Source organism: Pipistrellus hanaki, assembly GCF_964339955.1.
Source record: "Pipistrellus hanaki genome assembly, chromosome: 13".
Taxonomy (NCBI): domain Eukaryota; kingdom Metazoa; phylum Chordata; class Mammalia; order Chiroptera; family Vespertilionidae; genus Pipistrellus; species Pipistrellus hanaki.
Genome location: NC_140515.1, coordinates 29543944 through 29559721, shown reverse-complemented (window position 1 = coordinate 29559721; position 15778 = coordinate 29543944). Strand labels below are relative to the sequence as shown.

At 38.4% G+C, this 15778-nt stretch overlaps 1 protein-coding gene across 7 annotated transcripts in view; it reads left to right on the top strand.

Annotated features, from left to right (window-relative positions):
* The window catches only part of TMCC1 (transmembrane and coiled-coil domain family 1), a 105881-nt gene that overhangs the window by 45600 nt on the left and 44503 nt on the right, over nucleotides 1-15778 (top strand). The window contains exon 1 of one of the 7 annotated variants that reach the window (XM_084902583.1): nucleotides 5156-5300. The exons of the other annotated variants lie outside the window; for them this stretch is intronic. Coding sequence (XP_084758709.1) covers nucleotides 5274-5300 — 27 coding nt within the window. The 5' untranslated portion in view covers nucleotides 5156-5273. Of the gene's footprint in view, nucleotides 1-5155; nucleotides 5301-15778 lie in introns of those variants that run through there. 7 annotated transcript variants of the gene reach the window in all.

The following is a 15778-nucleotide window of genomic DNA, read 5'->3' as shown; positions in this document are numbered from 1 at the left end:
ACTGCATCCATAGAAATAATTTGTCTCAAAAAAAGGACTTATATAGTGAAGGAATAAGGCAGAAATACCAAACCAGAAATATCCTTTAAAATGAGTACATTTTAGAAATTGAGGTATTTTTGGTTTGGGTTCTTGCTTATTTCTTTGTTCTTTTGTTTTTAAACAGTGGAAAGCATGAAAAACCAAATTGTTATGACATGAATGAATGAATGAATGAATGAATGAAGAAAACATTTGTAAGAGTGCAATAACATGGTGTAGTGGAAAGAACACAAATGGGGAATCTGAACAGTGCTTCTTTACGTCCTTTGGAGGCTAGATGTTTGATCTGAACAGTGCTTCTTTACGTCCTTTGGAGGCTCTAGATATCAAAATCTCTGAGGAGACATATAATTTGATTTTAAAAAAATAGAGTCAGTATAATTCTTATTTTCAAAATACAAACTTCAGAAAGCAAAGTATAATAAAAGATTCCAGGTTGGTAAGGAACATAGAACATAGAATCAGAAGGTACTAAAGATTTTTTTTAAATGATGAGAAATATTAATCTAGAAAATATAGATAATTTAATCAGTAGATAGCAAGATCTCTTTATTCATTTTTTTACCCCTAAATGCCAAAAACAGTATGTGGCACATATAATACTTACTGAATAAAATAATACAGGATCTCTCCATTTAGAAAATTTTATCTTGAACTTTGAAGAAAATAACATAGAGGGGTAAAATATTCACTCCTTTGTTTAGTTATACCTTTTCTCTATAGATGAGCTATGACTGTCTAACTCTTTTTGTCCTTATGAATGCCTGTCCCTTTTTTTGGCCTAAATTCTATTGTTGATAGTGCTATATCTACCTGTACATATTTCTATAATTTATCAGATACCCCTTATGTCCTGGTTCTGGTTCATAGAAAGAAGTAAAAAACATTGTCAAAAAAATAAAAAATGAAAATAAAAAACATGTCTCCTAGCTTTAGGAGTGAACTAAAATCCATACAGCAAATGTTTTACTTTCCTCAAAAATTTATCCTCTATTGGTCTTGTGTTACAATCATAAGAAAGAATATCAGAATTTATAAATATAGCATAAGAATTCTGTTTCAATTGATAATAACCTCTCTGGCACTGCTCCCTGTGTGTCATAAAATGAATCAAAATTTCTTTTGATAGTTCAAAGTAAATTCTTTCAGAGGCCCTGATGAAATGACTTAAAGCAAAATTTATTAAATATGGAAAACTGCATATTTAGTATTTAAAAACTACCTGTTTTGAAACTACTCAGTAACAGTTTTTTTTCCATTTGTTTCCTAGACTTAAAAAAAAAAAAAAGATGTTGGATTATATCTATATATAGAAAAGGCTAACATGCAAAGTGTCCCCTTGGGAGTTTGACTGGGAGACTGGGAGTTTGATCACTCACTATGACATACACTGACCACCAGGGGGTGGCTCAGAACGAAGGAAGGCTCTGATGGGCTCTGATTGCCAGCCAGGCTAGGGACCCTTCCTGTGCATGAATTTCGTGCATCAGCTCTCTAGTCTTTAAATATTCTTTAAAAAAATTTTTTTATTGATTTCAGAGAAAAGGGGAGAGGGAGTGAGAGATAGAAACATCAATGATGAGCGAGAATCATTGATTGGCTGCCTCCTGCATGCCCCACACTGGGGATCGAGCTCGCAACCTGGGCATATGCCATGACTGGGAATCAAACTGTGACCTTCTGGTTCATAGGTCGATATTCAACCACTTATCCACACCGACTGGGCTAAGTAAGAATTTTAAAGAATGGGAAAATTGTATTAGAAATTGTAAGATTACCTATTAAGTGTTTTTGAAGGCAAAGTTAGGTCCCAAAAATCTTTATCAGAAATTTGGAAGTTAGCAAATTATCAAATTACTTGAGGCCCAGTGCATGAAATTCATGCACTCAGCGGGGGAGGAATTGGAGGGGGGTCCCTCAGTCTGGCCTGTGCCCTCTCACAGTCTGGGAGCCTTTGGTGGATGTCCAACTGCCACATAGGTTCTCCCGCCACCATCACTGCACTCGCCAGCTGTGAATCTGGCTTCTGGCTGAGCAGTGCTTCCCCTATGAGAGCTTATTGACTACCAGGGGGCAGCACCTATGTTGAGCATCTGCCCCCTGGTGGTCAGTGCATGTCATAGCGACCAATAGTTCTGCTGTTTGGTCAGTATTAGCCTTTTATTATATAAGATATATATCTCCTTTTAAATCTAACAGTGAATTAATATTTATAAAATTAAGGTAATGTATCTTGTAAATGAAAGGCCTTTCTTTTATTTCCTTTGTTTCTTTCTTATTCCTCCCTACCTCACTTATATTATGTATTAACAGACCCCCCCCCCTTTTTTTTTGCTCCCTCAATATATGTCAGATAACATATATTAGGCACTTGTCCACTGTCTTGCATGGACTACTGTAATAACCTCCAGAGTTCTCTTCATACACCTACCCTGTCGCTTATTCACTCCGAAAGGTTGTCTTTTCTGTACTCAGAGTGATCCTGTTAAAATCTAAATCAGAGCCTATTCCTACTCTGCTCAAGACTTCCAGTGACTTTCTTATAGCACTTACAATGTCCTATATAAGTTTGACCTGCTTCCCACATTCAGGCCTCTCTGTCCATATGTTTTGTCTTCTCCTCCCTTGTTCATTCAACCTCCTTGACATACATTGTGCACACCAAACCCATTCCTATCTCAGGGCCCTTAAACTTGATATTTCTCCCTGGAACACCCTTTCCCAGATATCCATATGGTTATATTCAGATCTCTGCTCAGATGTTTTTTTTATCAGAGAAGTCCCATCATCCTCTTTCTCTTTTATTCTGCTTTATTTTTCTTCATAGCACTTATCACTAAGAATATATGTTTATTATATTTGTTTATTGGCTGTCTTCCCCATGTAGGATGTAGGCATAATCGGTTCTCTGATGTTTCTCTAGAGCCCAGAACAGTGCCTTAAATATTTGAATAAACAGCTCAACTCAAGTTCTACCTCTAACTTTGAAGCTTTTCTCCAATGCACAGTCATCTACTTTTCCTCGATTTTCTGAACATCATTATGTTGCTCCTGTCTGTCTCCACTGATTCTTTAAAGATTGAGCTCTTATCGTGCATAAAGTCGGCATTATACGATGTGGCTTTAAATCCCAGCCCTGCCATGTAGCCATATAACTCTGGCAAAGTTACTTACCTCTCTATTCTATTTCTCTGCATGTAAAATGGCAATAATGGAAGGCAGTGGAGATAGAATGGGAACAGTGGGCAAAGACCTAATTATCACTTTCTTTGTGTGACATAGCTGTTTGGATTTTTTCATGGAAGTAACAAAGAGCTTTGACAGATTTTTTTTAAGCATTTGTATGACAGGATAATTTTTATGTTCATTTAAAATTTTAACTTCATTCAATCTGTGATAATATTGAACTATTTTAAAAATTCTTACAAATGTGCCGAAACCGGGTTGGCTCAATGGATAAAGCGTTGGCTTGGGGACTGAAGGGCCCCGGGTTCGATTCCGGTCAATGGCATGTACCTTGGTTGCAGGCATATCCCCAGTAGGGGGTGTGCAAGAGGCAGCTGATCGATGACTCTCTCTCATCGATGTTTCTAGCTCTCTATTTCTCTCCCTTCCTCTCTGTACAAAATCAATAAAATATATTTTTAAAAAAATTCTTACAGCTGAAACCGGGTTGGCTCACTGGATAGAGCGTCGGCTTGGGGACTGAAAAGTCCCGGGTTCGATTCCAGTCAAGGGCATGTACCTTGGTTGCGGGCATATCTCCAGTAGGGGGTGTGCAAGAGGCAGCTGATCGATGACTCTCTCATCGATGTTTCTAACTCTCTATCTCTCTCCCTTCCTCACTATACAAAATCAATAAAATATATTTTAAAAAAATTCTTACAAATGTATCTTACTGTTTATGCTGTTATGCAGTTTTTGTTTCATTTCCATGTACTGTGTTTACTGCTGTTATCTGGCTAAGTTTTATGTGTTGAAAAGATTGAGGCCCTGGCTGGTGTGGCTCAAGTGGTTAGAGCCTCGGCCCATGCACCATACACCAAAGGGTTGCAGCTTCCATCGCAGGTGTCTCTCTCTCACATCAATGTCTCTCTCCCTCCTGACCCTCCCTCTCTCCATAAATATCAATGGAAAAAATATTATCTAGTGGGTATTAACAACAAAAATAAATTTTAAAAGATTGGGTCATTTTTGGTCTGAAGTTGTACTTTCATGATGTAAGGGAAACCACAAATGTCAAGGATTATCTACATTGTACTGTTTTCTCTTGACAGAAATTTCATGTTCTGGATCCTTTTCCTTTTTAAGGTCTTTTTGTTTCCCTTATTCAAGGAAGAATTTCTAATAGTATATATGTATATTTTCTTGGTGACCTAAAAAGAAACAATAATGTGCCCTAGTTGGTTTGGTTCAGTGGGTAGAGCATCGGCCTATGGACTGAAGGGTCCTGAGTTCAATTCAGGTTCTGGGCTTGATCCCCAGTAGGGGGGTGTCCAGGAGGCAGCCAGTCAGTGATTCTTTCTCATCATTTATGTTTCTATCTCTCTCTCCCTTCCTCTCTGAAATCAATATATATATATATATAAAAAGAAACAATGTGCATTAGGTTTGTAACAACCTTTGCCTTTTGGGTCCATGTGAGAAATGAAATTATTTGCCATATCTTCATTTCTGGCATATATCTGTTACCAAAAATATTTTTTCAGAACATTCTCCCTATTCTATTGTAAAGACACAGAGAATAGATTCTTTAGCTAGGTTACAATGTCCGGAAAACTGTGTCTTGTCGCAGATTAGAATCAGTATGTTAATATGATACAAATCAAATTAACCAATAGTTCTTCAATTTTTTTTCTCCTCCAGACACAAAATATGATCAGGGAGAAAAGTTCTTTCCTAACTTTTAATATTTTGTGCTGGCTATGTTTGGGATTCAAAGTATTTTTGGTGCTTATTGCTTAACTGGGCTGAAGATTATCTCATGTGACAGCAGAGATCTCTTGTTTTGGAATTGCCATTACTTTCTAGAACAGCCACTCTGTACAGCGGCCAACATGCCCTGGATCCTCCTGCTTCATATTACAGTGATACTGCTTTGTCAGGGTAGAATTCAGCCTCACAGGGCTGGAGTCAGTCTCTGCTGACCTCATGCCACAGTACAGCATGTTCAAATCTGGGAGAAACTTGAGGGTTATTTGGCATATTCCTCCTCCTCCTCCTCCACAAGCATGGAACCCGCACTCTCCTCGGAAACCGTATGTTGTATATGTGTGTGTATCTGTCTCTTTTTTTTAAACCTATCCTTAATTCTACAGTTCTATAGCTTTAAGTGGGGGCTGGTTAAATATACAGACACAGGAAATGCTTTGAGCTGCTGGAACTTAGCATTTGTCAGCAGTTCATTTCAGCCACGACATTTTGCTATTTTTGGACTGACTTGTGTGAAGTTCAATAATCGAGAAGCATGTTACGTGTTTCCTAGTAGTTCATTTTACCCATAGCTATTTGGGCAGAAAGTACAAAAGTGTTCTTTGGCTGTGTGGGAATGCTCAGATCATACTGGAGTATCCCGACTCTTGTATGATGGGCTGCTTCAGTGCAGAGTCAATGTTATCCTCAGTCAGAAAATAAGTGTTTTTGTCAGTAAACAAAAGAGTTTGGTTTGCTTTTCGCAGCTTGGGATTACTTGGGTTAAATTTAAAGGTGCCAGGTATGCATAACAAATAGGTATATTGATTAGAGCCATTTGAAATATTATATTTAAGAAGGTTATTACCACTGAGCTACTTGTTTTCAGTGTATATTTTTACCTAAGACTTGGCAAATTTCTGAATTGTAAAGCAGTATGTACATATCTCAGTGCTAAGTTCATGTCTCCAGGATAGCAGGACAGGTCCCTGAAATACAGCTGGATAGGGGGAGGATTCAGCTTTGTGCAACACAGCGCCATTTTCACATTTCACCCAAATTCTTGAGTAGAAACAGCCGAAAGCTTGACTTTTACCATGCTTTTCAAGTTGATTTTATAAATGATACATAGGTAATTCTAAGAGATTAATGCTAAAGCAAAGTAGATTCTTTATCATCTGTTCTGAAATTAATGTACAGTAAGGTTGTTTGCTGTTGAGACATTGGATTTAAGATCCAAACAGATTTTTTACTCTGAAGTTTGTTGTTAAATTACTCTCATTCCTTATGGTTGATCAGTTAAATGCTAACTTTGTTAACAGATTTGTGCCTTTTATCTGTATTTTTTTTTTTTCTGTTTCTGTAATCTTGGGTTTTAAAATTCTGGCACATGTTTGCTTATTCTGAGGTAATAAAAGGTCAGTTTACTTATCTGTGTTTTATTAAGAACTAGAGGCTCAGTGCATGAAGTTCGTGCACTTGGCAGAGGACAGTGGCAGGGAGTCCCTCAGCCCAGCCTGTGCCTTCTTGCAGTCCAGGAGCCCTTGTGGGATGTCTGACTGACGGCTTAAGCCTAAGCCTAAGCCGTCAGTTGGACATCCGTAGCGCTGCTGCGGAGGCAGGAGTCGATACTGCGCTTGCCAACGTGAGTCCAGCTGCTGGCTGAGCAGTGCTCCCCCTGTGGGAGGGCACTGACCACCAGGGGGAAACTCCTGCATTGAGTGTCTGCCCCCTGTTGGTTAGCACACATCATAGCCACCAGTCATTTGGTTGATTTGCATATTAGCCTTTTATTTTTATTTTTTTTAAATATATTTTTATTGATTTTCCACAGAGAGGAAGGAAGAGGGATAGAGAGCTAGAAACATTGATGAGAGAGAAACATCAACCAGCTGCCTCCTGCATACCCCCTACTGGGGATGTGCCCGCAACCAATGTACATGCCCTTGACCGGAATTGAACCTGGGACCCCCCAATCTGAAGACCGACGCTCTATCCACTGAGCCAGACCGGTTTCGGCTAGCCTTTTATTATATAGGATGATAGTTCAGGTTGAATGGGGTGGTCAGAAGGAAAGAACTCTTAGGAGAGCCCTGAAAGGATAAGGGGTAGAGACTGTTTGTAAAACAGAAGTTAACTCCTTTTTCTCCATTATTGACAGTCCAAAGGGAGGAGGAAAATGTAAAACATTTTTTAAACATTCTCAGTTGATTTCATGAGAAGAGAAAGTTTGTTAAAAACAAACAAACAACTTAGGCCAGCCAGTGTAGCTCAGCAGTTGAACATCTGCCTAATGAACTGAGAGTTCACAGTTCAATTCAGGGCACATGCCCAGGTTTTTGGCTCAATCCCTAGTGTGGAGCGTGCAGGAGGCAGCTGATCAATGATTCTCTCTCATAATTGATGTTTCTATCTCTCTCTCCCTCTCCTTTCCTCTCTAAAATCAATAGAAATAATATTTAAATAGTAAATGCATAAATCAATCAGTCATAGAACTTGAGTAAATGATTGTAGATTAAACTGTTTCCTTGCTTCCCTAGCCATGTCTCTCTCTTGTTCAAACTATTATCAATTCTGATGAACTAAAATACTCTTATTGGAACAATATTTAAAATGTTCAAAAATGAAAAAATAAAATGTCCAGAAATGAGGTACTTGCTCCATCATCGGGAATTCTTAATAAGACTATCTGGCATATCAAACTGCTGTAGATTAAAGTTCAACTATGAACTCTTTGTATGAAATTGCAACATGCTTTGTGAAGAGTTCATACTAAACTTCAGAATGAACATTTTGAAGAAACACTCAAGAAGGGAAAATGTATCTTATTCTGGAAAAAGACTTAGAAAAGTGGACACTATAGAACCGATTCTGTAAATGTTGAACATATCGGTATTTTTATTTTTATTTTTTTAAATATATTTCATTGATTTTTTACAGAGAGGAAGGGAGAAGGAAAGAGAGTTAGAAACATCGAGGAGAGAGAACCATCGATCCGCTGCCTCTTGCACACCTCCAACTGGGGATGTGCCCCAACCAAGGTACATGCCCTTGACCGGAATCGAGCCTGGGACCTTTCAGTCTGCAGTCCGTCACTCTATCCACTGAGCCAAACCAGTTAGGGTATATATCTGTGTTTTTTAATCACTAGTTATCTACTTTTATTTGTGTCCTTTTTGAAAAAAAATTATCTTTGTTGTTGAAAGTATTACAAATGTACCCCTTTCCCCCCTCCCTCCCCCATTGACTCCTTTACCCCTGCCTCCTCCCCGGCCTTCACTGCACTGTTAGTATCCTCGGGTTATGTATGCATTTATGTTCTTTGGTTAATCTTTCTCCCACCCCTTACCCCTACCCACACCTTCTTTGTAAGATTCATCAGTTTGTTCCATGCTTCTATGTCTCTGGACATAGATTGCCACATAAAGGTCAAATCCCATAGAAACAATGCAAAGGTTTGTTCATCACTTTATTTTGTTCATTGGATTCCACATATAAGTGAGATCATGTGATACTTGTCTTTCTCTGATAGGCTTATTTGGCTTAGCATAATACCCTCTAGGTCCCTCCATGTTGTCCCAAGGGGAAAGAGATCCTTTTTTACATCTGCATAGTATTACATATCTATATTTTATTTTTATTTTTTTTATTATTTTTTTTAAGTATATTTTATTGATTTTTCACAGAGAGGAAGAGAGAGGGATAGAGAGTTAGAAACATCGATGAGAGAGAATCATCGATCAGCTGCCTCCTGCACACCCCCCACTGGGGATGCGCCCGCAACCAAGGTACATGCCCTTGACCGGAATCGAACCCGGGACCCTTCAGTCTGCAGGCCGACGCTCTATCCACTGAGCCAAACCTGTCCCGGCACATATCTATATTTTAAACATACCTTATATAATAAAGAGCTAATGTGCTAATTAGGTCAGATGACAGAACAACCTTTCAGAACGACCAGTGGGCAGGGGATGGGGCCAGTGAGCCTGCGCCACCAGGCCAGCCATGGTGGTCCCGGCAGTACCTTCTGCAGAGGCAGTGGCGCATTCCTGGTGCCTCCACAGAGGTGGGATAGGGCACAACCGTGGTGTCTTAACCTCACACAGCCACTCCCCCAGCCTGCCTGGCCCCCACCCCCAACCAGTGGGTAGGGGGTGGGGCCAGCACTAAGGAGCAGTGAGCCCAGCTTCTGGTTGAGTGGCACTCCCCCCCACTCAGTCATATGCCAGGCTCACTGACGGCAAGCACAGTGGTGGCGGCAGGAACCTCACCTGCCTCTGTGGCAGGCAGGTGGTAAGGAGCAAGGGGTCCTGGACTGCAAGAGTCCTGGACTGGAAGAGGGATGTCTGAGTGCTGGCTTAGGCCTGATCACTCTGGGGATTGGGCAGACGGACATCCCCTGAGGGGTCTAGGACTTCGAGAGGGTGCAGGCTGGGCTGATGGTGCACCCCCCTATCCCCCAGTGCATGAATTTCATGTACCAGGTCTCTAGTTAGATTATACTATTTCTAGATGTTGACCAGTTCTAAAGATTAGTAATTCCCTTTCTTTTCTTTTATTTAAAATATACTTTATTGATTTTTTACAGAGAGGAAGGAAGAGGGATAGAGAATTAGAACCATCAATAGGAGAGAAACATCAATCAGCTGCCTTCTGCATACTCCCTATTGGGGATGTGTCTGCAACCAAAGTACATGCCCTTGACTAGAATCGAACCTGGGACCCTTCAGTCCATAGGCCAAAGGGTCTATCCATTGAGCCAAACTGGTAGGGCAGTAATTCCCTTTCTTAATAACCCTGCAACAATATACATGTGTTTAAATCACGTATATGATGCAGATGGTCCAGACAATTTCTTGGCAATGTTGACATTGCCTCGTTTTCTATACAAATGCCCAGAATTTACAATGGCAATTTAGAACATGCATGTGAGGTCACTTGTCATATATAGATGCTATGCCTTTTGAATAAATGTTATTTACATTGGGTTGTCACTGTATTAAACAGTGGACTTTTGAAAGATAAAATAAAACTCCCCTCACATATAAACCTTCAAACTATTGCTGTCCTAAATCACATCATTCTATATGGTTCAGATTGCCACATAAAGGTCAAATCCCATAGAAACAATGCAAAGGTCTGCCCATCTTATTTCACAGGATTCCTTTTTAATTGAATACTATTCAAAAGGAATAGCTAGGATAGTGATTTGATGAGAATTATATAATACTATATCAAGAGACTATTTCAAATTGTGTTTCCCTATTCTCAGTGCTCAAAATGCCTTTATCTCCTCTTTTAAATTAATAGGCTCATGTTACTATATAAGGGTTGGAGGGAAAAGGTCAAGAATTCCAACTTCAAGCTTAAAACATTTGCCATAAGTTATTTTAATTTATACCAGAAATTATTAAGTGCCAGCTCCATTATATTCTATCTGGAACAGAGGGGAGTGTAAACCAATCATTTGTTCATTCATTGAACAATTGAGTCTGCTGTGTATCAGCGTTTAAAGTTTGAGATGTGTTTGGAATAGATCAGTTAACAATACAGACATATTCCCTGTCCTCATGCAGCTAACATTCTAGTTTGGAAAGATGATGACAAATATAAGCCTAATGAAAATAACAAAGACTGCCGAAACCGGTTTGGCTCAGTGGTAGAGCGTCGGTCTGCGGACTGAAAGGTCCCAGGTTCCATTCTGGTCAAGGGCATGTACATTGGTTGCGGGAACATCCCTGGTGGGGGGTGTGCAGGAGGCGGCTGGTCGATGTTTCTCTCTCATTGACGTTTCTGGCTCTCTATCTCTCTCCCTTCCTCCCTGTAAAAAAGTCAATAAAATATATTAAAAAAAAGAAAATAACAAAGACAGGTAAAGGAGATTGGAAGTTCTGGGAGTAGACTGCCATTTTTAATGTGATAGTAAGTGTAAGCCTCATAAAAAAAGAAACATTTGAGGAAGTGCTTAAAAGACCAGTAAAATAAAATAGGAACATTTGAGATGTATAAGCCCAGGAAATATGATTAGAATATGACCTTTAATTCTCACTTGCTCTTAATGAAAAGTGTAGTTGTTGTTTGAAGTCTGAGGATAAGTAGAGTATACACACTGTTTAGGTTGGTATTTGGGTGGAAGAAAGTATTTTATGTTCAGTGGAAACTTGTAAGGGAAAGTTTATAAAGAATCATTTCTGCTGAGTGTAGAAGCCTAATTCAAATTGGCTTTTCTTTCTCCTGGTGGTTCCTCATATATATTGTCTAATTTAAAAAATCACAGCACATTTTAATTATGCTCTGATTCTAAGTTCAGAGAAGAGATTTTTATGGAGCTCCAAAGAAGCTCATAGAAATATGGAAAAGTTAATACATAATTAAGGAAATGCAGTTGATAATTAAAAAGAGATCTTGCCAAGCACCCAGCGTAGCTCAGTGGTTGAAGCATCAACCTATAAATCAGGAGGTCATAGTTCGATTCCCAGTCAAGACACATGTTCCAGTTGCAGACTTGATCCCCAGTGTGGGGTGTGCAGGAGGCAGCCCAAGGATGATTCTCTCTCATTATTGGTGTTTCTTATCTCTCTCCCTCTTCCTTCCTCTCTGAAATCAATAAAAGTATATTTTAAGAGTCTCATGCTCTACCTACTGAGCTAGCCGGGCGCAATAAAAGTATATTTTAAAAAAAGAGAGATTTTGCCTTAGCTGATTTGATTCAGTAGTTAGAGCATCTATGCTGCCCAAAGACTTTCAGCTGGCCCTGCCAGTGTATCTCAGTGGTTGAACGTCGATGTATGAACCAGGAGTCACAGTTTGGTTCTCGGTCAGGGCACATGCCCATGAGCAGTCAGTCAATGATTCTCTTTCATCATTGATGTTTCTATCTCCCTCTCCCTTCTTCTGAAATCAATAAGAATATATTTTTTAAAAATAAATGAATAAAAAATAAAGTATATTTTTTAAGAATAGAAATGAAAATAAAATACATTTTCCTAAGGTTCCCAGAAATGGGCCACAGATTGTTGACCTTATTTTATTAAGAGTGTAATCATCTGTAAATTTACCTATTTAAATACTATGACAAGTGTATATATGGTAATGAATTCCTAAAATCTCTGAACAGGGTTTCTTCTCTCTTTGAATTTGGAACAAGTCATTTTATTGTTATGTTAAATTAAAAAAAATTATTTTAAATATTTTGAGCCAAAAGAAATCAGACCAGTGAATGTGATGTCATCTACAACTGGATTCTAGCAAGTAAAATCAAGATTGAAGGCTTTCAGGTATTTAAAGAATGAATCATGTTATGTGAAAATCTTAAAATTGTAAAAATCAGATGTCTAGGAATTTATCAACCCACCTACCACCCACCGTCTAGTTTTTCATCTTCAGCCTCAACCCTGCAAGCTTCAATCCCATTTCTTAGGTACTAAACCTTGATTGGTCTTAAGCTCTGTAAATCACAGAAGTCTCACAGCTGATGAGTGGCAAAGCAAGGACTCAATTTCATCTCCTCTGTGGACTGGCAAGCACGGTCCAACCCCATCTTGCTACTGTAGTATAATATGGCCTGCTGTGTAAGCTTAATGGTATAAAAAAAAGTAGAGTACTGCCGAAACCGGTTTGGCTCAATGGATAGAGCGTCGGCCTTCAGACAGAAGGGTCCTGGGTTCGATTCCAGTCAAGGGCATGTACCTTGGTTGCGGGCACATCCCCGCTGGGGGGTGTGCAGGAGGCAGCTGATTGATGTTTCTCTCTCATCGACGTTTCTGACTCTCTATCCCTCTATCTTTCTCTCTGTAAAAAAATCAATAAAATATATATTAAAAAAAAAAAAGTAGAGTACTATATAATATGTTGATATATCAAGAGAAAAGGTAAAGGGATGAGAAACTGGACATTTGGTTGTTTTTTTTAAATAACAAACTTAAATTTGGAAGGAGGTACGTTTCAGTAAGTAGCCTGTAGCCTATAGAATCAGTCTTCACCTTGCTTTCTACTCTTTCTTGGTTGTATTTCTATATTGAGTCACATGCTATTCTTAGAGAATATTTGGAACCACTAAGCTTCTATGCAATTTAGTGGAAAATTAAATAGTAAAGAATAATGAAGCCAGGTTATTTTCAGTTAAAATAGCTTTGTATCTGTCCACTGCCTCCTCTCACCCCCTCTTCCCCCCCCAACACACCAAAGCCATCTATGGCTGGTAATATTTTGAAAAGAATAAATTGAGATGATTCCTTGTTCTTCTCACATGGACCTGAAATAGGTCATTGGGTGATATTTTCATATTTTCTCAGATGTGGAAAATTGTGTTTATTTTTTATTCCTGAGAGCCTCCAGTATGGAATTTGGGAGATACAAAATAGATATTAAGTAAGGATTTTCAAGAGATGGCTTATATAGCTCTGACATAGTCACTGTGGTGAATACCATTTACTAAAACATTATAGCATTACTTATATATTACCTCCAGTTGGTAATTTTCCAGACATTGACTATGCATATTTTAATGATATTTTATACTTTTTAAATTTAAGTGTTTTGGTTTTTATTAACATTGAAGGTGTGATCTTACTTAGAAAATAAAACTTAAATCAACCTTATTCACCAGTTGTTGTTTTTTTCCTTCATGAGCCTGCTGTTTTTTTCCTTCATGAGCCTGCTATTTTGAAAATATTTGTTTACAAGCAGCATATATGATTTTCCCTTTTTTAAAAAAGAGAGAGAGAGAGAGAGAGAGAGAGAGAGAGAGAGAGAGAGAATATGAATTAGGGACTAAGAGCCAGTCAGCATTTCTGAACAGCACTGATACAATGATAATATCTGGATTAATTATAATTCCAGACAAAATTAAATGTTTGTCATTTTGGTCTGCCTATATACCTTTACAATGGGAGAATGTACAATTTCCATTGGGCATTTGGAAATCTTGAAAACAACTTGACCCTTTTGTGGATCTGAGGTTGGAAATCACTATTTTATATTCTTTTTCATGACATTATAAAAATTTTTATTATACAATTTAATAATTTATATGATTCTGCAGTTGCTTTGCAGATGGTACTAGGAGTTTACTTTGCCCTTCCTTGAGTTAGGGGTGGTATTCCCATCATGGATTTATGTACTTTGCAGTTGTGAAACAGCTCATGTAGCACCTTTGAGCCTTAGCTGAAGGCATTGTGATAGATGGCATCATGATACATGATTCCTTTGAGTTAGGCAGAGCCTAAATAAGCAATTTTCATTGCTTATTCTACTTATTCAGTTAGGTGTCTCGGATTACTTAGCTAGTTTTTAAAGAAGGTCAGTGCCTATATTCTTCCTTCCTAAAACCTCTTAATTCTGATAATTGTCTTTGACACTAAGCAAAAGCTTCTCTTGCTCTCCTTTCTGAATTAATTAGTTGTAAGCAGTAAAAGAAAGTGCTTGCCTTAGTTAGAGGTCCATCCTATATAATAAAGAGGTAATATGCAAATTGACCCTCACTACATCATGCTGGCACAAGATGGCTGCGCCCACAGCAGAGGTGGGATTCCCATAACTTGTGATCACCAGGGACCTGCTTATTCTTCCTTGACTCAGCTTTACCCATCTTTTGCCACTTTGGAAAAAAATGTATCTAGTCAATCATCAAGCATCAACATCAAGAATATCAGTCTATAGAAACAGAATAAGTCTATGGTCTTTGGACATTTTTCCCTAGAGCTGTGGTTGGCAAACTGCGGCTCGCGAGACATATGTGACTCTTTGGCCCCTTGAGTGTGGCTCTTCCACAAAATATCACAGCCCGGGCGAGTTTATTTTGAAGAAGTGGCATTAGAAGAAGTTTAAGTTTAAAAAATTTGGCTTTCAAAAGAAATTTCAATCATTGTACTTTGATATTTGGCTCTGTTGACTAATGAGTTTGCCGACCTATGAACCAGGAGGTCACCGTTCCATTCCCAGTCAGGGCACACGTCCAGATTTCAGGCTTGATCCCCAGTGTGGGGCATACAGGAGGCAGCCAATCAATGATTCTCTCTCATCGTTGATGTTTCTAACTCTCCCTCTCCCTTCATCTCTGAAATTAATAAAAATATATTTTTGAAAAATTAAGGTGCTTTGGATTCTATTCAGAGGGCTTTATCTGATTTAAGTAAAATAATGCTATATGAAGTTGGTGAATACTGTTTGGGAAGACCTTCTCTGACCTTTCAGTACTGTGATGGCCTGAGCTTCCAGCTCTGTACTTAACTAGAACAGAAATGATCACTTTAGGCTCATAGAAAGGACTGTACTATACTATATCAAACTGTTGTCATGTCTGATTTTTTTCTGCATATTAACCAGAGAGAAATGTTACTAGATATTATACATTGTACATGCTACACTGTATTTTGTAATCATTAAAATTCCTATGTTGCAGTCCCCAAAATTGTTTTTACAATAGAAGAAATAAAGCTCATTTCTGATAGCTTGCCTAAATCCCGAAGTGAATTTTCAGGGCAGGCATAGTATCCTTAAGGTGTTCAGTTCTTTCATGCAATATTGCACGTATTCAATAAATAGTATGTGATAGTACAGGTACTTAGCCTGGGCTTATAGTTGTGGTGTTTTAATCTGTTGCTTAAACTTCACAGAATTCTAATACTTTCATTCAGAAGAGCTTTTTTCTCTTTGTAAGGATAAGACTTTAGGGTCACATGTTTAATTTTCTTTTCCTTGCTCAGTTTTCATTTAAATGGTTTTGTGAGCCTAATGCAAAAACAAGAGAAGAAACATTAGGAAAGCATGTAAGAAATCTGTTTTGGTAATCTTTTGTTAATCCTTTATCAAGGCATGGGTAGAT